This window comes from Parasteatoda tepidariorum, chromosome 1 (assembly GCF_982258835.1).
Source record: "Parasteatoda tepidariorum strain Cologne lab strain chromosome 1, Ptep-v5.0, whole genome shotgun sequence".
NCBI lineage: Eukaryota > Metazoa > Arthropoda > Arachnida > Araneae > Theridiidae > Parasteatoda > Parasteatoda tepidariorum.
Genome location: NC_141755.1, coordinates 25,187,417 through 25,209,705, shown reverse-complemented (window position 1 = coordinate 25,209,705; position 22,289 = coordinate 25,187,417). Strand labels below are relative to the sequence as shown.

The window sequence follows — 22,289 nt, the reverse complement described above, 5'->3', positions numbered from 1 at the left end:
CCAACCGAATTAGGGATAAAAAAGGATCATTTTATGATTTATTGAAAATTATGAAGTAATCGATCGGTAGAAAAAAAAAATTAGTCTGTTATTAAACCATTTTTTCGCTCTTTTATTTCTACTATTTATGGTGAGGGAGAGAACTTTTAACTGAAAAAAAATAATAATGAAAGTTACTTTATATATTAAGCAAGAGATACACGTAACTTCTAAGTTATAATTTTTCTATTATTCTTATTTTGCAACTGAAATTAAAATTTTTTAAGTGGGAAATATTTGCTCGAGGAAAATATTTTAAAATGAATAAATCTGATTTTCAAGCAAATTTAATAATGAAGTTTATGTGCAATAAAATACTGGGGTGAAAGATGTCGAATTGAAATAATTTTTTACCATGAAACAATTTCCGTTGCATAAAAATATATTAAAACATACATACTTACATAAAAATAAATTTAAAATATGTATTTATATTTCAATTAATTCATGTTTTTCCAATGTATGCATGTTCATTGGAAACAAACAGTTCCTTTTAAACAGTTAATTTAAACAGTTCCTTTCTAATGATTATACCACTCTTTTATGGGCCAAAGTGTTTGCCTCAGACTTCTAATCTTTGCTGGCCACTGTAAGTAGTGTATAGTCTACAGCCACTAGAAAAAACACAAGACCATAAAAAAAAAATTATTTTTTTAAGATTTCTAACTTGACTTTTTCGCAACTTCAAAATGTAGCTCTTTTTGTTTTATGTTTTTTTTTTTCATATTGAAAAATTATTGTAGGGGAAAAAAATTTCTTTCCCTCGACCATGCCTTTTTTTTAATTAAAACTATTTTAGTCGCATCATAAAAAATTAAAATAAAAATAAATTTTCGGATATTTTTCAATAATATTAATCCCCAGTTAATCGTATTGTATTATTACCAAATTAACGTTTTGATAATTTTTCACGTTTAATTGAAAATTCAAATATATATTAGAAGTTTCTTATAGAAATTCATTCTCTCAATGACTCAACTTTACTTTAACTTTAGTAATCTACGCTAAAAATCACAATGGAAAGAAACAAAAATATCACTTGCTTTAAAACAGAAAAATTTTTACCTGAATATGAACGTTTTACTTGAATGTAGAAAGGTTTTTTACAAAAAGAATCATAGCAGTAGTATTTCCTTAAATGGGAAAGAAAAAAACTGCGTCGAATTAAATTCAGGCTTTTCATTTAGAAAAAGAAAAATATGTCAGTACGTATTCTTGTTAAATCGTCATTTTTGAAGCACGGAGAAGGTGAAAAACATTCCAACACTCAAGATTTCATTCACTATCATTGAAATGAGCCACAGGCACTTCAATTAACTAAAAAGAAAAGATTAATCTTCATTCTAGTTAAATTATCATTTCCGAAGAACGAAACAGCTAAAAAACATTCAATCCCCGAATTCTCTATCCAGACAAATTCTCTATCCATCAATATATATTTTTAATATAAATATATTTTTCATATGTATTTATGATTAACCGGAAGTGAAAAAAAAAATTCCTAACAACTAATTCTTCAGAGTTAAAAAAAGAAAAATGTCTACTTCTTTGATACACTTTTTCTTCATTGCCAAAACGATCAAGGTTATTTTGCTCCAGATCAAGGCCAGGCAATAATTTCTTCTGAAAGGTGACGGTAAACACACGATAAACATAAAAGATTAGATTTTATATCTTTTAACGCCGGAAGTGGAAAACTTGGGCAGAATTCACCTGTTTATTTACGAAGCGAAAATTAGAGGAGAATTATAGATTTTGTTCTGGAGTTTAAGTTATAGACGAAATTTTAATGCATACTTTCAAGTATTTATGTGTTGGTCTTCATCCGACGCAAAATTCTTAAAGGTTTTATATTTTGATTCAAATAGAAATGGAACAAGTGGATAGGATTCATTGCTTTGATTAATAACATAGGTCAATGGCATTGAAAGAAATATCGAGACTTGCATAAGTAGTTATTATAATAAAATAAAACGAAAATTCTAGGAACTACATTTTTCAAGTGGATTAAAAAAGGGAAAATAGTTTCATTTTTGCTAGACCAACAACGTAGACATCACATTTAAAAGAAGTGGAGGGAATTTTCAGTGGCGATGAAGATTTGAATACTTAAGTGATGCGACCCTAGGTATTTTTGGTTTAAATCTTGCAAAGAGAAAATTATTTTCTCCGTTTTAGTTCACTTGAACAAAATATTTTTTAAAACTTTATTTTATTTTATTAGGTTTTTTTCTTTTAGTTTTTACACTGTTAGTTTATAATAGAAAACGGTCGACATTTGGAGCGATGATAGAATTGAGATAAAACTTTCTTGTATAAATTAGGAAACATTTACTACTTGCATTATTCAAAAGTTCCTGTTGCGATTCAAGCACTCTATCTAGTAGGAATGTGGTCAAAATTTTAATTTTTTAAATTTCCCAGCTTGTAGTGGTTAGAAATCAATTACAAGTTGTATTGCAATACAGCATATAGCAGATCCAGTCAGCCTATTCAAATGAGATTTGTTTACTGTAGATGGTAAATTTTTCTTTACCATCAACTGATTATTTATTTATTGATGAATAATTAATTTTTTCTGTAAAATCGAGATGAATTCACTTAGAGTGGTTCAAGAAAAAAAATTTAACTTAACTTATTAAGCAAGAAGCTGCAGCTTATATTTGAGCATTTAGCTATTTGAAAAAAGGGTCAAAATTTTGATTAACTGAGAATTCTCTCTGGTGATAATATGACGATAAATTCTACTTTGTAATGATCGGAAAACAATTGTAAATTATATTTTCATTCAGTACCTAGTTCAGGGAAAACTTAAGAGCACAAGTTAGTCGGAAGGAGATAGGAATTTCATTTGTATTCAAATTTTCTTTGTTAGTAATATCGCGATAAATTGTAATTGTTTTGCTCAGCAATTGATAAAAAATTTCATCGTCATTTTAATGAAAAGGTTTTATTTGAGATTTGAGTTGTCTCGCTTATCAGAAAATCGTCAGGATTTTGAATGCGAAATTCAACTTCACGTTCTCAGAACTCCAAAGCCAGATAATAAAAATTATATTAGCAGTAAAAAGTTTTTTGCGTTTGAATTGTTGCTTTTGCCTGTTTATATTTTTGCTGATATTTATTTTTTACCTTGCGTCATTTGTAATTTTATCTCTATTAAAGATATAATAATTTAAAGTTTCAAGCTTAAGTATTTATGAATGATATTTTTTATTAAGAATGATCGACACACGAAGAAGAAAGAAAGTTTAGTGAACCTTAGTCTAAAAAATGAGACATTATGAAACATTTTATTATGGAGCTGATATATTTGTTAGAATCTTTTAATGTATAGATCATGATAAAAGATGATAAATGTATGCGTTTTAAACTTACTTTCAAAGAAATAAATACTCAAAAGTTATTTCAATGCATTTTTTTCTTCTAATAGAGTTCAGATATTTTACAAAACACTTTTTCACTGTGGTAAATATTATCATTTTTGATTAATGTGATAAAAATTTAGTGAACAGGGAAATGTATGGGGATAACTTTTCAATTGGAAAAGTCATTAAATTATACTAAATCAGTAATGAGTTAAATTGATTATTAATAGCTATTAAAAGTTTTTCAATAATATTTACTGTAGCAGGTTTTCAAAATTAATTTATTGTCAGATAGTTCTTTTTTTAAAATTATAACGTAGTTTTTTAACACGACCATGTTGGAAAAGTGGTCACAACCCACATAGCACAGTTATACGAAATAGCGGAAAATATGTGAAACTCATGGTGACTCCTTTGTAAAGTCACGTGTGGATTTTACGATGAATAGGTTAAAAAAGGTTTCTATGTCCGTCTTTGGACGTCAATATGAGACTACAATGAAACATTTAACCGCCCAGTAATGTCACTGTGTGACAAAGATGTGACATAGTCACGTCTTAACTTCACGTCTTAGCAGGGGTCATACGGTGACCCTGAGAAGACACGTCAACAGGTTGAGAAGATGTCACAGGTTGTTAAATGGAAAGTACAAGCAATCCGAGTGGATCCGCTATTAAGCTAGCTCACGTTGCAATATTGATTTAAATAATAATTTTTCGATCTTCATAAATTAGATCAGTTTGTTAACGCAGCACTTTAGCTACATTCATAGCATGGATAAATTTAGCTAATGGAAAAACTTCACACTAAAAATAGGTCCCATCAACGCAACTTTTAAGATCTGCTTTTGGATCTCCATATGCCAACTTTTCTGGAGTTAACTTGTTTTTGCAACTGGATTAATTCTGTATTTCAGGTAAATTAATTATTAGATTTGAATTTTCTTGCACAGAGCCAAAAAAAAAAAAAAAATATAAATTAAAAATAACTAAAAATATATTAGCTTTAAACTCTTAGTGTGGAACGAAGTATATTTTCAAGTTCAGAAAGTTCAAAAATGCTAATACTTAAAGGTGCCTGGGTGTCCATATGCCATGTTAAACTTTAAAAAATTATGTATTCCAATTCTCCTTTTGTGATGTTATTATTCAATATTTTGGTATATTTTTCTCTCATTTTTTATAAGTTATAAAATTTAAAGTTGGAAGAAGTTTTAGAATTTTATCAAAACTTATCAAAGCTTCTATAATAGCTTTTATTAAATTTTACATATGAATAAAGTATCATGCAAAAAAGTATCGTGTCAAAGCTACCCAATATTATCCCATTTACAAAATTTTAAGGCATATTATAAAACAATATTTTATTGTTAATTTTATAAAAATTACTATTAAAGCGCTTTGGTATAAATTACGGAGCTTCTATTCTTCCATAAAGTCAGAAACACGATATATTTTGCCAAATTCAAGTAAAATTCCAACATTGTTATGCTCTACCCTACTGTATAATCTTTACAACTAATAATAGCTTTTTCATATGTGTCAATAGAAAAGAAAATGAAGTATTTGCATTAAAAGTTTGATATTTCGTTTCAGTTTATTGGAATGATTTACTTCAATGTTGATTTAGACTAAAATTTCCTAAAGCAAAAAATTGCTCTTTAACATATTTTACTCATTATTAATTGTCCACAAATTTAAATAAAAGTGCTTTTCTCACTGAAATAATCTTTTCAATTCATTTGTTTTAATAAAATATTCAATGAGAAAGTATTTTTCAAGAAAGCACTTGAAGACTTCAATCGTGGCAGTCAAGAAGGCATTTGCTTATGTTTACTCGTATAAGTTATTAAATAAGTAACTTTCCTTTAATTTTTTCTTCTAAATATAATATTCATTATTTCGGAAATTTAGTTATTATGGAATTAAAAAAGTTTAAAATCTATTTAAAATTATAGTTTTTTTCAATTGTTATAAAATGTGTAGAAAAAATTATAAATATTTAAGATTTTTTAAAGGTTTATTGTTTTAGTATTGTTTAAAAGATAGATTAATTAGTGCTGAGTTAAAGCGCTAAAATGAGGTAACTAGTTTCAAATATTCATGCCAGTTTCTTTACAGTATTAGAACACGTAAAAATTAATGTACTATTTATTATATTTCCTGTTAAAATAATTATTAATTGATAAAAATATTGTATGTTTATTATTGATATACAATATTTACTATGAGAGAAACTGTTAGGACTATTGATTGCTTTGTTTATTAAAACAGCTTTGTAAATTTATAACTTTTATCATCACGTAGTTTGACACTCTTTACTTCCAATAAATAGAAAATTATAAAGTTTAGTTGAGTTTAAAAAATAGCGAAATAAATGATTAACTATTTTTTTTTAATGGCGGGAAATTGGGACATTGGCCCATTGACCTCAGGAATGCCAAAACTGCTACTCTCTTCTCGATACCCAGTAGGCACCCGTGGCAAAGCCACGGCGGTGGAGCAGCGTCACCCACGTCGCACAACCACAAACCCGTTTATAGGGCGGGTCACATTCACACACAATCACACACACACAAAGGAGAAAGGACATAGAACACAGAGAGAGAAACAAACATTCATGCTCTGAGCGGGATTCGAACCCGCAACCATTGGCTCCGCAGTCAGGCACTCTAACCACTTGGCCACCTGGTCGGCAAATAAATAATTATAGATTTAATCGTTTGTAACTTAGTCTGCATTAGATTAGTATGCATTCAACTTCATATGCAAGTTATGCATTTTATTTACGTGAATATTTAAAATACTTCGGAATGCTTAAAATGCAACATTTTGTAATATGAATACTTAGGAAATTCTGGATATGTCAAGATGTTCACAGTTAAATGCATTTTAGCGCAATATGAAACAATAAATTATATTTCACTGCGGAATAAATAACAATACATCAATTAATATTTGCAATATATTTATACAGATGTCCTGTTCTAAGGTATGCATAGTCTAAGGGAAATTATTCTGATTTTAACTACATTTAGTTTGGTTAAACTTGTTTCTAGCGGTAAGGTAAAACGTTGGTAAATAAATTTTCCTTATTTTTAAATGTTCATCAAATTTATTTCAAAATAAGTTTATTTTTTTCATGATCGAATTAAAATTAATAAGAAATCTAGCAGGAAATAATTGTTCTAAATCCTATTTTTTATAATATAGAAATGTCTTAGGATAAAGTTCTGAATAAAAATTTTTTCGCCTAATAAATTGAGTGAGAGAAACTGTATGCATCTTAAAAAATATAAAGAAATATTTGAAGTCAACCAGAGAAAGAACAGAAGAAACTAGGAAATTTGCATTACGCAGCAAAATATTAAATAATTTTTAATTTTTTCGAAAATGTTTTTTGCTGAATATATATTTTTTATAGTTACAATATTTTTTCTAGTTATGTTTCATTTTTAAGTTTTTAAAATAAAAGAATACTTTTTCTGCATTTTAAAAATGCAATATTATTAATCTCATAACCTTTTAATTTTTACTTTTTAATTACTGCAAAGCATGTTTTTTACCTATACCTTTCCTAATGATCAGTATCCTTCTGTATTAAAAAATCGTAAGGACCAAATCCTTTTTCTTCGCCACGTATTGGGTATTTAATTTAGCGGCAACTATACAAGAAAAGTTTTAATAGTGTCATAGAAACCGTTTTGGAGTTAAAATTTTCTTAGTGTAAGAAGGAAAAATAGATTCATTTTTTATACTTATTGTTTTTTCTTCTTTTTTTTCGCAGTTTAAGATTTCCAACTTTGGTGTTTGAAATAAATGCATATTTTTATGACTTCGCCAGTAATTTATGGAGACTTCTCAAACGTAAAGAATTCATTTCTAATCTTTATTTATGAAACTTAAGCAACCTTTTTGAAAAAATCTGAACATCATCTTGTGTATAAGATTTTCGTGCTCAGAATCTTATGAATATGTTACAAAAACGTTATTAAAATCTGACGAAACGTTGTCAAGGTCTATCAATTTTTTTAAAAACAAAAACTATACATAAAAAATAAACAATGTTTTTCAATAATTGAGTTAAATAATCAGGGGAATGTGAGATGCTACGGAAAAGACGTTCACCTTTCGATTGAAACAACTTTTTATTTAATATATTTAATTTTTATAATTTAAATAAAAATTTTCTGTGATTGTCTAGAAATATGTTTTCATGTCTTAAAAGATTATCGGCACTTACTAATAAGAATATGTAATGTCCACCTCTCCAATCATTACGATTGTATATTTGTACGTAATACTTGTGGCGTAACTACCACTATAAATATTAAATACCAAATCACACATGTCAGGGCTTTTACCGATGGATCTTCTGACTCCACTTTCACCAACGGAGGTGCGGGAGTGGTACTGCTCCTACCTGATGATCAAAAACGAGAGATCGCAACTGGTGCTGGAAAAATCGCATCTAATTTTACGGCAGAATTGATAGCCATTTCTACGGCAATCGAAACGTACATCAATCTTGAACCTTCGGAGCAGCTTAGTGGTATCACCATCTTCAGCGACTGCAGGTCTGCCTTACAGGCCCTCAGCAAAGGTACCTCAAGCCTAATCCTGAATATCATAGAACAACTTGGACAACTTCAGCGTCTCCGGAAAAAATGCTTCTTGCAGTGGATTCCCGCCCATGTGAACCTAGAGCTCAATGAAATAGCTGATTCCTTGGCTAAAAATGCCGGAGATCTCAATCAAAATTATATCCCAACCACGTTGGCAGATGCAAATGCTTTTGCAAAGTCAAGACTATTCACCCCTTTAAAAATCAAAGCCCACGATCAAATAACTAATCTTGACATTGATAGGAAGACAGCCTCTACTCTCATCAGACTAAGAACAAAACATCATAAAAACATGAAAATTTCTACAGATGAGACTAGAAAATATCAAAACTGTGGCAACTTTCTTAATGTGGAACTGACACCATATCATGTTTTTAACTGCCCTGCAGTCGCTGCAGGCCTTCACCTCTTAAACTACCCCACAGAAGTGGATTTGTATTCTTTTAATGCCATAGAAATACCAAAAACTATTCAAGCACACCATGAAATATGATTCAATAGAGGATACGACACCAATCAACCAACCAAATCACTTGTATATAGGACATGTTAACTTGATTCTATCACGAGGTACCTTTTGATAGATGAAGGTTGACATGGTCTGTAATATATAATCCCCACATTGGTGACCTGCGGACGTGATAAGAACTTGCTAATATCGAAGGATGGTCCACATTAAACAGTTGATTTGCTTAAAAATATACTGCTCAAAGAAAGAGAAAAAAGTCCGGTGAAGTAATAAAGTCTCCCGGTCAATAAACAATATTGAAAAAAAAAATGAGCGAAATGATATGAAGATAAAATATAATGAGCAAAATGGATAAAAATAAATTGACAGCATGAATCAACTAGTGGTATTCGTTCATCGAATTCTATCGCAGATAAAATTCTGGAAGGGAAGTAATGTGGCGTAACTACCACTATAAATATTAAATACCAAATCACTAGTATATAAGACATGTTAACTTGATTCTATCACGAGGAACCTTTTGATAGATGAAGGTTGACATAATCTATAATATATAATCCCCACATACTCATCGATTAGATTTCTGTCATCGATTAGATTTGCCCATTATACACAGCATATAATAAAAATATTAAAATTTATTTATAGGTTTTTATGATCCTCAAGCCACTATACGCAATCAACAGCGTTGCAGCACAGCCAAGGCTTATTTAGTACCTGCTGAAAAAAGGACTAATCTACATATTTTGCCAAACGCCTTCGTCAAAAAGGTATAATGATGCTGATAACTTTTTATTTTACTGAGAAAAAAAAGTATGGTTAAACTATGGCTTTATGAGAAAGTCAGAAAGTACGATGTTCTTACTGATGTGCTTTGAGAATTACTTTTGATAAAATTAACCATAATTGGTTAATTTTACCAAAATCGTTTTATTACCATTTCGTTTGGTAGGAAAGGAATTTAAATTTAGTAATTTTATCATGATACCTTAGAGCAGTGTTCCCCAACCTTTTTATCACCGCGGACCTGTCAACGTTTGATAATTTTACCGCGGCCCTCTAGGGGGTTGATTGTTTATATTTTTGATTATTTTGACTTATTAATTTTAATTAAATTGTATTCAAACATGCCTTCAAAATAAAATACAGTTGCACCAAAAAATAAATATGAAGTGATGTAACATTTTAACTTACTAGAACCTTAAATCAATGAGAACCCTTTGCAATGAGACTGTTCCATCTGGGGGGTAATCGGTAACAATGACACCTGAAGTGTGTTGCTTAAGTCCAGTTTATTCCGATGCTTTCTTTTGGTTGCTGTTACTGCCGAAAATCCCGCTTCATACAGATAGGTTGTTGGAAATGGCAACAAGGATTTAAGTGCTGTAGTGACAATCTCGGGGTATTCTGCCATGTCTTTAATCCAGAACACCGGCAGAACGTAGTTTTAAGGCCGCCGTCATTTGCAATCTCCAGCAGTTGACCTTCTTCCTGCACAAACATGCTAGATTCGCCCGATTTGTTGACAAATGGGTCGCAGATCCATTCCTTACCAGATATTTTTAATTTTGGGTATAAACCAAGGAATTTAAAGTCAGTTTCAATGAAATGGGCGGCCCGGTACCATTTGATCCACGGACCGGTACCGGTCCGCTGACCGTCGGTTGTGGAACACTGCCTTAGAGCATTATATAATAGCCATTTATTTGGTAAAATTTACATTTCAGATTCGTATTTAAATTAAATGTCTAGTAGTAAGAACTATTATTGTGAAAACCAGAATATTCTATTTCTTTGTCCCAAGAATGAAAGAATTAGCTAATTTTTATGGTTTAATGATGTTTCATTCTAATTTTTATGATTAACGAATTTTACGTTCGATGGTCAATAACAGAAAGAAAACATCATTACTTTTTTGGTCCTCTATTTTGTCATTTTATAAATTATTTAGTATACGCGACTGTAATAATAATTAAAAAAAAGATATGTGTTCTTATTTTAAGTGTATTTTTTAAAAGCAAGGTGTACGGATTAAATTTATTTCATATATATCTTTCTTAAAAAAGGGATTTAACGGTACATATGTAATAAATGCTTTTAATTTTTAAAAATTATCTAAGGAAATGTCTCTTTCACAGTCAGAAATGGGACTTTTTTTTCCATCTTAACCATATTCTTCCATGCATGTATTTTTTTTAAATATTTTTTTCTTTCTATTTACTGATATGTGTTTTATTGAACCATGCTACGAAATTTTAATTTTTTCAGCCGTAAATATTTTTGTAAATTTAAACTTTAAACACTTTGAAAGTGGAAAAAAGTAATCAAAGTTATTTTTAAAATTAAACTCTGTTTATTAAGTTCAACAAAATATATTTTATAGAATCAAAAAGTATTCAAAAATGTTTATTAGTTGCTTCATAAATAAGGAAATTGCGTTTATATAATTTCAACATGGAGAAAATCGAATCTCTTTTTTTTGTTAGTAGAAAACTTATAAGCCTTTCTTTTCGTCTCATTTGTAGATCCTCATCGAGAATAACAAAGTTGTGGGTGTTTCGTATGATGTAAGTGGCACAACTTATTCCGTGAAGGCTAAGAAAGAAGTTATAATGTCAGCTGGTTCAACGAATACTGCTCAATTGCTAATGTTGTCAGGAATTGGTCCAAGGGAAGAGCTCGAAAAACATGGTGTGAGTAGCGAAATCGGATTAAAATGCAATTATTTTAGGCAAAGGTGCCTTTTGTTAATTTTGAAAAATCTCTAAGAAACAAACAAAAATTCGAACATAAACACACACATTAGAATTGCAAAGGAAGAAAAGCAAATTATATATTTCAATATTTCATTAAAATAAAATTTCGATAGTGCTTTTAAATAACCTTTTCTAGAGTCGAGATGCTTTTAATTATTTAATTTTATTTAATAAAGAAATCTCTAAGAAACAAACGAAAATTCGAACTTAAACACACACATTAGAATTGAAAAGGAAGAAAAACAAATTATATATTTCAATATTTCATTAAAATAAAATTTCGATAGTGCTTTTAAATAACCTTTTCTAGAGTCGAGATGCTTTTAATTATTTAATTTTATTTAATAAAGAATATTTTTGAGATTCTCGAAGATTTTGAGAAGAAGCAGGTAAGCGGGGCGTTTTAGTTGTGCATAGTTCCAGAACAATGCTATCTCTTGAATAGTATATATTTTTTATTTTTTTATTTTTTTTTAAATGGAGACATATTAATGGCGAATTACTGTTGCTGACTAACTTTATCAAGCAAAATCGCTTGAAAGAAATAAGATATTCTCATAAATATAACAGGAACAGTTAAATAATTTTGTCTGCGAGAGTTGCTAGAAACGTTGGGAAAATATAAAAACAAAAATAATGCGATTCACGTAAAAAAAAAGTTAAATATACGACGCGTTTTCGAAAAGCAAAGATACAATGCTGCATTACTCACTTGAGGAAACTTTAATTGATTAAATGTGCATTACAATTTCTTTATTGCTACATGCCTTATTTGAGATAGTTGCCGCCATTAAAAAAGAATTTATTAATTCTGGGTACGAGATTTTGTATAACACAGTCATAGAATTTAGCCGCCACATTTCAACTTCAGTTTTGTTCTCAGCACCGTAGTGAAAGTTTTGTCCTGGTGGATGGTTTTTCAGGTAAAAGAATAAATCCGGGCTGTATGGCGGATGGTCCGAAATTTTCTATTTGAAACTTTTGAGTAATGCTTAGGTTTGAAGTGCTATGTGAGGACGGAGCGCTGTCATTCAACAAGCAAACTCCGATTGTCAGCAAGCTTCCACTGAATTTTTATAATTTGTTATTTGTTTTGAATTGTATGCCATTCTTATACCATTTCATGGCTTTTTGCAAATGTAAACTTTGTATTGTGAGACATACTTTACATCTGGCGGGATACTGAATTGTTGCATGCTTTATAAAGACGCGCTGCTGAAACAAGGGCTCACCATAAAAATAACGAATGATCTGGAGGGAAAAGTGAAATATTGAAGGTTGCAGTCCATTGTCAACGGACTCACATAAACTTTTTTTTTGCAGTTATCGAAGAAGAATCAAAAACGCGTTGTATTAAATAAAATTTTAAAAAGTAGGAAATTAAGCCTGTAAATAAATTGCGTAACACTTGAAGAGACTATAAAAATGAAAAACTTAATACGATGTATGCGGGCAGTTCTAAAAATGCAGCATAACACTGATACAAATTTCAATCTCAATTCAGTACTTAGTATAAATTAAGTTTGAATTTAATTCATATTTGATAAATTGATTGATTGATGTTGACAAAATTGATTGATAGATGTTTGGCGCAAGAGCCATGTTTTGGCTACAATGTTATAATTATTATTAAAAATTATAGCGCACTAAATTAGTAGGTAAAAGTTTAATTCTTTGTAAAATGTTTAGGGTGAGTTTATAATTCTGCCTAGAGAGAGGAATTAACATAAATTCTTGCGAAAATTTTAAATTTTTACCTTAAAATTACTTATTCTAACCAAAAAATTCCATTTTTGACACTCATGATTTTAGCTGATCCAACTTAACCAAAATTTATTTATTTTTTTTTTTTTTTAAAATTTCCAGTCATGAAAATAGAAGAATAAAAATTAACTGTCTGAGTACTTTAAATATCCTTAAAACATAACAATACTTGATCAGTTACAAATCACTTGTATGATATCTTTTTCCGATATCGCATAAGAAAGTACTATACAAAAAATAGAATTGAGAGAAAAATGGCATGTATTTATGGTATTGTAATATAATTATAATATATATATTTTCTTATATTATCTGAATATAGTAATATATTACCGTCATTCGGGGCTACTTTGTGCAGCGGGGGCTACTTTGTGCAAATTGGAATTTGGCATTTCTCAAGTGCTGCTATTCAGTATTATGTTTATTTCACGTTAAAAATGTGTGGAATTTGAAGATAGAAGTCTCTTCTATTACTACAAACATTTTTTCGAATTTTAAAACAATCCCAGAGTGTGTTTCATTCATCCAATGCCAGCAACTTTCCGAGGACGTCGGATGTCGAAAAGTGTGCATGGAAACTTTAGCTGTGAAATGCAAAGACGTTGATAAAAAAATTGTCGTAGGTGCAAAATTTTTTATTTATATATTAATAAACAATTATAACATGTTAGCGTTAAAAAAATTTGAAAATTAATAACAAATAAATGGAAAATGAAAAAAAATGCATTTTGGGGCTACTTTGTGCAAAGTTTCATTCGTTTCTTTTTTCGACAGAAAAATGGTCAGACGTTATAAAAAAATACCTGGAACGAGAAACTACCGTGATTACACTTTAGAAAAGCTGCAACAATGTTTGCAAGCAGTTATTGGTGGTATATCGATTGCAGAAGCTTCTCGGAAGTACAAAATCCACAGAAATACTATCTCTAATAAAATTCACAAGAAACACGTGAAACTTCCTGGTAAACTATTATTTTTCTTCTACAAAGATTTTTCTAATGACTTAATCAAACGATTTAACACATAAAAATATATTTTATAGGACATCGGGTAATTTTGACAGAAACTGAAGAGCAAGTTCTGTCACGTTCATTCAAGCATGTTATGTTCAAATTTAACAATATTATAAATGTTAATGAATATGTAATAATTATTATTTTTAAAATTTCATCCATTTCAATGTTTAAAAATGTATATGGTTTTCTTTTGTTTAAACTCAAATGTTTTGAAATAAACATTCTTTTTAAGAAAAAAATTCTTCAAAAAAATGGTTTTTTAAGGCTGAAAATTATTTTCAAACTAATATCTTTACATATCTTGATGTTTTTGTCTTTAAAAATGTCAACAATTAACTTTTTTAACAATTTTATATCAATATTTTACTAAAAACATGATTATTAAACTGAATTCCTATCGCTGCACAAAGTAGCCCCATTTGGGGGCTACTTTGTGCAAGGTATGTTTTGACTTATTACTCGTAAATATTACATACAAATAATGCCAATATTTATCAAATTCACTCGTCTGAGTCCAGTTATGAATATAATATCGATAAATTTTACTAAAGTTTGAATTAACATAGTTTTTTTACATGTCAAAGTTCAAAAACTGCGAAATACTGCACAAAGTAGCCCCGAATGACGGTACTAATTTTTAAAAGTGGTGTGGCATTTAATTGTATAACCTGAAGTTTAAAAAGCACTCGATTTTCAGATACCAGTAGTTGCTGATTTGCCGGTCGGAAAAAATTTGCAAGAACATTGTGGAGCTATGTTAAATTTTGAACTGGATTCAAGTATTCAGAATGCAGCGGAGAAGCTATCTAACACTACTAATATTATTGATTACATTAATAATAGAAAAGGTTTGTGTATTATCAGGAATTTAAAATTAAATTTTTTTTTTGTACAGAATAAGAATATTTTTTAGATTATTTCTTAAAATATCGTAGTGCAGTACGTATTGCATCGAAATGGCAATTTTTATTTTCAATAACTTTTTTCAGGTCCTCTCTCTTCCATAGAATTCGTGTCAGTGATGGGATTTTAAAATAGCAAATCTATACGACCACAAGTAGATGATCCTACTTTTGAAATTTATGTCATAGAATTTCCGGCTTCTATGGCTCAGTCGCAGTTTGGATTGACTACTGAGGTACATTTAATTGTTTCACATTTTTAAGCAGTATAATAACACTTTAATATAAATATGACAGTGTAAATAATAACTGTTTTTATTTTAAAACTAGGAGTTCAGCTCGTTAACCCTAGTAATTGCTTCTCATTCATGATTGTTTTTTTTCCTTAGACGTCTATATTTGCCACTAAAATAACCCAGAAAATTTTATTTTAAAAATAATACGAAATTTGAAGCAATGTATTGTAAAATATGTTAATCGTAACGAAATAAAGAATTAACTAGATTCGCAAAATATTCATCTGTACTTGAAAAAAAAATGTCTTTAACTAAGGAATACAGATTGTGTTATTCAAAGAGAAGAAATAAACATGAAGTAATTTTTTTTTTAGGAGACTCACTACAATTCAATTAAATAACGTTTTTTTAATCGTTCTATATTAATTATTTTTATTTTTAAAAAAGATCTTCATAAATGTTGAGATTTATATGTGGTAACTTTCGACCTCTCTCTATCTCGCTCTTCTTTTGCTACTTTTGACTCGAGCGCGAGTTTGTAAAATAAAAATCTTGTAAAGAAAATATAAATTCTCTACAACAACGAATAAGAAGTGAATATTAAGAAAAAAAAACTGGGAAAAATTCCCATAAAAGTATTTACATTTGTTATAACTTTAGAACAATTCTCAAAACTAATTTAAATTTTTTTTAAAATTTCATTGTCTGTAATTTCAATTTACTTCGTAATTTTAAGCTTCCAAGTCTTATAGTTTTTCCCCAGCGAACAAAAATGTAACATTGAATCTAACAAACCAAAAACTGGGGGATCGGCAGCTCTTGCAATTTTTTAATATTGACAATGTGGAAAATGAAATATTTTAAATTTATGCGATTTAAAGGAATTAAAACATAAAAGTAAACAATCAAAAATAGTAGATATATACTCATTGTATTAGATATTACTTTCTAATGGTTTTTGCCACTCTCAAATAACGATAGCCACTTTAGAATTATTTCGCATCTTTTATATACTTATAAAAAATAAATTCAAAGTTTAACAGTTGTATAGGAGCTTGACACGAGTAGGATTGGTATGGGATAAAAATTTTCCCATTTATTTTTAGCAATCATATAAATCCTGATAGTTTTCGTCTTTAAATCTGATAGTTTTGATCTCCTGACTGTTATTTAACAACTGTTAACAATTTTTGTTACTTAACAACTCTTAATGCAACTGTTGCGTCAAGTTTAGCCTATCTAAACCCAGCGCTGTCTACGCTTATTTTGAAAATGCCGCAAAACGTCAATATGGAGAAAAGCTGCAGCTTAGTGAAAATGAAAAGAGTTTGTGGTCTAACTTTTTAATATTTAAAAAACTTACTCCTATGATGCATTACCAGGGCTCATAAAAATTTGCAAAAATTGAGAATACGGCAGTAGTTTTGATAATTTTTATTTAGATCGAAAAACGTCATCAAATTGGCGAATTTTAAAAAAGCTTAATATCTTTTAACATATTCAAGTTATTTGTCTGTTCTAAAGTACAGATAATTCTTCACGGCAAGATTATATATATAGTTTAAAATCATCACATTGCTTCAAGTGCAAGGCACTTAAACTATGGCGTTTTTATTTTCCTTGGAGACAGATCTTCGAAAAATAGGGTTAGTATCTTCTTTGAATGTCGGAATACTTTTAGTTCATTTTTCAAAATAAGACGAAAAGATGAATCTGCTTAGACCTGGTACTGGTAATTAAGAAATTAGAACAAAAATCCTATAAAGTTTAATTTTTCTATTGTTTAAAGCACTTTTTTCTATATTTAGAAAAACATAAGCGTCACCTCTACTGCAGTGTTTGGTCTTTACTATTATATTATGTTTTTTTTAGGCGAAAGTTATAAGGCACAGAAATTTGAAATTACGAAAGAGTGTAGAAAAATGTACAGATAATGCGATTGAATAAAAAAAAATAACATTCGATAACTAGTTTGTGAATCTTGTGGTGAAAATACTTCGTGAGCCACTCTGCAAACAAAAATACAGAGTTGAAATTTGGTAAAATCAAATGACTTTTTCGCTTTTTTTTTTTTTTTTTTTTTTTTTTTTTACGTTATTTTTTATTTTGCTATGCTAGAAGATAAGACTTAGATTCTCGAAAATGCGAAGGTCTAGAGAAAAATGTATGAGAAGTAAAGAGGGATTTGATAATCAGTTGGAGAATTATCAACTGGTTGGTTTACCCTATATATATCACAATTTTTTAAATTCAAAAGACTAAAAAAATGATAAAAGCTGTTTTTGGCATGGCTATTATTATTTATTGCCAACAAGTAAAATTACTTTTCATTCATCACTTACTGTGCGATCACGCACAATTAGCATTTTCTTCAAATCTAAATAATCAATAATTTCAGTCACGTTTTACTCAATTACAAAATGCTCTGAAATAAATTAAATAATTCTCTTTTATAAGCAATGTGATCCCCTTTTTTGTTTGAAATATGTCGATGAATAAGAGGCAATTACGGGAGTTAGTGAGCTAAAAGCGAACAAAACTGTAGCCTCTTCGTTATACATAAAATGAATCTAACGGAGAGTTACACTTTCAGGCTTATGAGCAGATATATGGTCCCTATAGTGACAAACCAGCGTATTTTTGTCTTTCTCAACTTTGTCTTTCTCAGTAGAGGAACCGTCACACTCCAATCAGCCAACCCATTTGATCCCCCTCTTATAGATCCAAATTATTTCGCTGATCCTAGTGACTTGGATGCTGTGGTTGAAGGTAATCTGCTATTGAAAAATAAAACTTCAAAATACAATAAAATGTGTCTAATTGAACACTCTTGTAAATTGACCTCTATCCAAGAGCCGAAGTTATCTATATAATAAAAAGATAACCTTTATAATTTAACCACCTGCCTATCTTGTGCGCTGACCACTGAATTAAAGCAAATTTGCTGAATAATAATGAATGCTATTCTAAACTCCTGACTCCCCCCAATTTGTTTTTCTTCTGGAAATTTATTAGTGCAACGAAGGAATTTGTAAATTTATATCAAAGATATTTGCAAGAGCAAAAAAGTACTCAAAATTGATTGAATGAATAAAACGTTAATTAAATGAATAAAATGTTAATTCTTTTTAATTACATAAGTTCTTGTGTAATGACGTTTGAAGAAATTATGCATACATGCAACAAATAACTTGTATGCAAGACTAATAAAATTTTTTTGTTGGATTTTCCTTAAAAAGACAAATCAGCTCAATATGTAACGAATTGTAAATCATTCTGATAGTTAATTTCCTTTCTTAAGATTTATGGAGTATTTGCTAAATAAAACTTATGCGCATGTTTACAAAAAATCTGATTTTAATTTTCTTTAATTCGGTTGACAATATGTAAGAATAAGAAGATATGAGAAATTATAAAAAAGAACGATGACTCATTATCTTCTATAAACTGACCACCAGTGTAAATTTATCCTAAAGCAGTGCACCTCAAGTGATTAGCTAACACGGGTTTCACTGTACCACCAAAAGGTGGACAAAAAATAGAATAGAAATATATAAATATACAAAATACGTGTTTGAGCACATATAAATCTTTAAAAAGTTTCTATAGTTTTATGCACACTTTGCAGTTTTCTTACTATTCTCAATTTTTGGCTGATTAGGAATGAAGTTATGCTATAAAATTGGGACGAGTAAATCAATGGAGAAAGTAGGATCAAAGCCATTCAGCACAACATATCCAGGTTGTGAACAGTTTGAAATAAATGGAGATGATTATTTCAGGTGTGTTGCTCAATCCGTAGCAATTACAACGGGTCATCCAGTGAGTACTACTAAAATGGGAGATCCAAAAGATCCTAGTACCGTTGTGGATCCACTATTAAGGTAATAAACATTTTGAACTAATGAAATTCAGAATAATAATTTGTGTTTCCTTGGCAATACATTTTTATCATTTTAATTTTATCCAAATGCATCTTAAGTAGAATACGAATGCTTGAATTTCGTCGGATGAAATGCTTTGCGTATAACTTTTATTGTAGTCATTATGTATTAAAAAAGCAGAATGTTTATATTTCAGAAGGTACCTGCTGCAAATTCACAATTCTGAACCTATCTACAAAATATTTAGTGTACAGTGAGCAAAATAAAGAAAAGGGCAACCCTGAATTACTTTTGATCTAATGATCGGATCTTCACGTTCCAGGACTCAATCTTAATAGCTCGAGGGGGTAACTTCAAATATGCTAATTAAGAAGTGCAGGCTATATTTCAATTTACGAAATCAGACACAAAAACGTACTATCGCTGAATAAACATACCCTCTCTTTGACGGGTTAGGATATTTGACCCCCAAAATATAGGAAGTAGCCGCAATTTGGAAATATGGTCGCAGTAGTTTTTCAGGAGTACTCTCCAAAGTTTTGATCCCTTAATGTTAATCCTATTTTTCGCGTATTTCACTATATCTCGAGAGCTTTTTAAGCGAATTGAAAATTTTTGCACACAATTATAAAATTTGGTTATCCAGAGATATTGATTTGCAAAAAAGAAATCTTAGTTAATATTTACTATATATCCTTTTTTTTAATAATGGTCAAGTTTTGTAAAGGTATAAAATTTTTTGAAGAATTTACAAAAATATAATTTTACATGGCAAAATACAAAATTTGTGAGAAATCAGTCGAATTTTAAGTATTTAACTTTTTTTTTGAAATTTAATTTCTCAGGAACTTTTTGATTTTGCAAACCTATTTATATAATGGTGAACAATTTCGCGCAATTTGATAAAAATTTATTTTGCTTATTTTTCGCTCGTTGTGTTTTTCTAAAATTATTATTTTTATTTTTGCTAATGGTTCTGAAATTACTTATTAACAAAAGATTACGTATTACTTTAACAATTTTCATTTCTTTAAAAAATGGTTTTTATTTATTTGTCATTAATGTTTTTTTTGTAACTCGTTAGCAGTTTTCTTCTCCACCTCTATATTTCAATCCTCCCTTCCATGCACTCACATTGACGAAGATTTTCTTCCTTACTGGACAGAATCTATAATGTGTCTTTTTTGTGGCTTTATTTGTGCTTTTATCTTGCTTTTTATGTATATCAGCTAAATTAAACAATATAAAATTGTGAAAATTTACGTTATATATATTTGTCTAAATGTTACTTATTAAATACTTAAAATTTCAATCCATATTTTCACAAAATGGAGCAACTAGTATTTCTTGTATGCATATTTTAATTCCTATTTTAGTTACTTTATAAACTTAAAACAAAAATATTGGTAAAATAGCATGGTGTTCCCTTAATATGCATTTTTAGAACCACTAGCAAAAATGAAAAAGGAAATATACACATGAAGGGTCGAATACTAATAATTAAGCTAAGGGAAAAACATTATCAAAATCTTACAAATCGCATTAGAGGAAGACGAATGTATTAAACATTAAAATAGGTTTAATTGAAGATCGAAACTTAAAAGATGATTCTAATAATCATCTTTCTAAATTTCTCAGATTCCTTCTGCTATCAATCTTGTTTTGTTGGTCGATGAAATTAAATCTTAGAACTTAATTTATAGTTTGCAATTGCACAGGTAAAGCAATCATTTTTTACTTCAGCTAATAGCATAATTTCTATTTTATTTGTTTTTAGGGTGAAAGGAATTCAAGGTCTTCGTGTTGTTGATGCCTCAATCATGCCTATCATTCCTTCAGGAAACACTAACGCTCCAGTCATCATGGTGGCTGAAAAGGCAGCAGATATTATAAAATCTAGCATTAACTATTGTAAAGCTTAAGCTTAATTTTTTTTTTATCTTACAAGGTACCTTTTTTCAAAACATATTTTTGAGGACAGTAATACTAAAAGTAATAATTGCTTTTTTCCTATTATACTAGTTAGAGTTTCAGAAGAAAAAAACAATGTATCACTTTAAAAGCTATAAATTAAAAATACCAGTGAAAAATTATAAAATTTGAAGTTTTTTTTAAACTTTTCAAAATTACTTAATATTTAATATTCTTTAAGTTTTTCAAATGATTCACATTTCTTGATATTTGATGAGCGAAAGTTTGTGCGGTCTCTGGTTCGTTGCTGAACTTTAAATATCTTTGTAGCTAAGATCGCCAAACTAAAAATAAAAAATTCTAAATACATTAGTTTACTTTGTTTTTTTAAAAAATACACAGAACACACAAATCCATACACATAATCAAACGCATTCATATTAAATATTTTAAATCACTTATGAAAATATCTACAAAAATTACAAAGCTCTATCTTAAACAGAGAAAAAAAGTCTCAATCGAAAACACTGACAACATAGAAAATAAAAGATCTTTAAGCATTATGTACAGAACGTTTTAGGATAAATTAGGAAGTTATTTTCATATGGAAGTCTATGCAGAAGCATAAAGTTGCTGTGTACTTGCGTTAAGCTTTTATTCAAATTAATCAGCTACACAAGTCTTTAATACAATTTTCGAATATCCGGAATAAAGACTTAGTTAAACTAAAGTTGTGCGAAGAATATTAAATACATTAAGTAATTTTAATTTTGTTACGTTCTACTCTTTTCCTTACTAGTTAACTATTGTTTGATGCTTGAAATAGCACTCTGTCTAAAACGTCATGTAATTGGATAAATCGTACCACGTGTGCAGTTCTAATTCGCACCGGTATGATTTAGGAAACAACGTATTAACTTCAAACTACTGAATAGGTTGAGTTTTAAGCAATTTAAACAGTACTTTATTTACGTCGCCCTAGAGCTGCACAATAGGATATGGGCGATGGTCTGGGAAACATACTTTAGGATGATCTGAAGACATGGCATCACAATTATGATCGGAAATAAGATGGAAATTTTGAGACTGCTTTCACTTAAATAATTTCAAATATTTTCAACACTATTTAAATTTTAGATTCAAAACTTATAGCCAAATATTTAAAGGCAATTTATTATCGTAAAATATGAAAGATAAAAGATAAAAGAAAGCAGAAAATAATTTAACAGTTAACAAAAATTCGCCAAGAAAAAAAAAAAAAAAAAAAAAACAGTTCTTATAGCTTAAATCATACCAAATAATTTTAAAAACATATTTGGT

The 22,289-nt window shown here is 29.1% G+C and overlaps 2 protein-coding genes and 1 pseudogene across 6 annotated transcripts in view; 2 read left to right on the top strand and 1 right to left on the bottom strand.

Annotated features, from left to right (window-relative positions):
- Positions 1 to 1,617, bottom strand: part of LOC107450277 (receptor-type tyrosine-protein phosphatase T) — a 32,859-nt gene extending 31,242 nt beyond the window's left edge. The window contains exon 1 of the mRNA XM_087160413.1: positions 1,105 to 1,617. Coding sequence (XP_087016539.1) covers positions 1,105 to 1,222 — 118 coding nt within the window. The 5' untranslated portion in view covers positions 1,223 to 1,617. The remainder of the gene's footprint in view (positions 1 to 1,104) is intronic.
- Positions 1,618 to 1,862: 245 nt separating this feature from the next.
- Positions 1,863 to 22,289, top strand: part of LOC107437870 (glucose dehydrogenase [FAD, quinone]) — a 51,821-nt gene continuing 31,394 nt past the window's right edge. Inside the window, exon 1 of one of the 4 annotated variants that reach the window (XM_087160410.1) lies at positions 1,863 to 1,884. The gene's annotated coding sequence lies outside the window, so the exon portion shown is untranslated. Of the gene's footprint in view, positions 1,885 to 6,302; positions 6,484 to 22,289 lie in introns of those variants that run through there. The other 3 variants (XM_087160407.1, XM_071180392.2, XM_087160401.1) reach the window with 3 other exon arrangements.
- On the top strand, positions 5,485 to 20,989 carry LOC122269275 (glucose dehydrogenase [FAD, quinone]-like; annotated as a pseudogene). Its single transcript, XR_015428701.1, has 10 exons — positions 5,485 to 5,489; positions 7,762 to 8,009; positions 9,140 to 9,270; positions 11,026 to 11,193; positions 14,734 to 14,884; positions 15,026 to 15,174; positions 17,047 to 17,060; positions 17,705 to 17,943; positions 18,836 to 19,058; positions 20,836 to 20,989. The product of XR_015428701.1 is annotated as a glucose dehydrogenase [FAD, quinone]-like (transcript).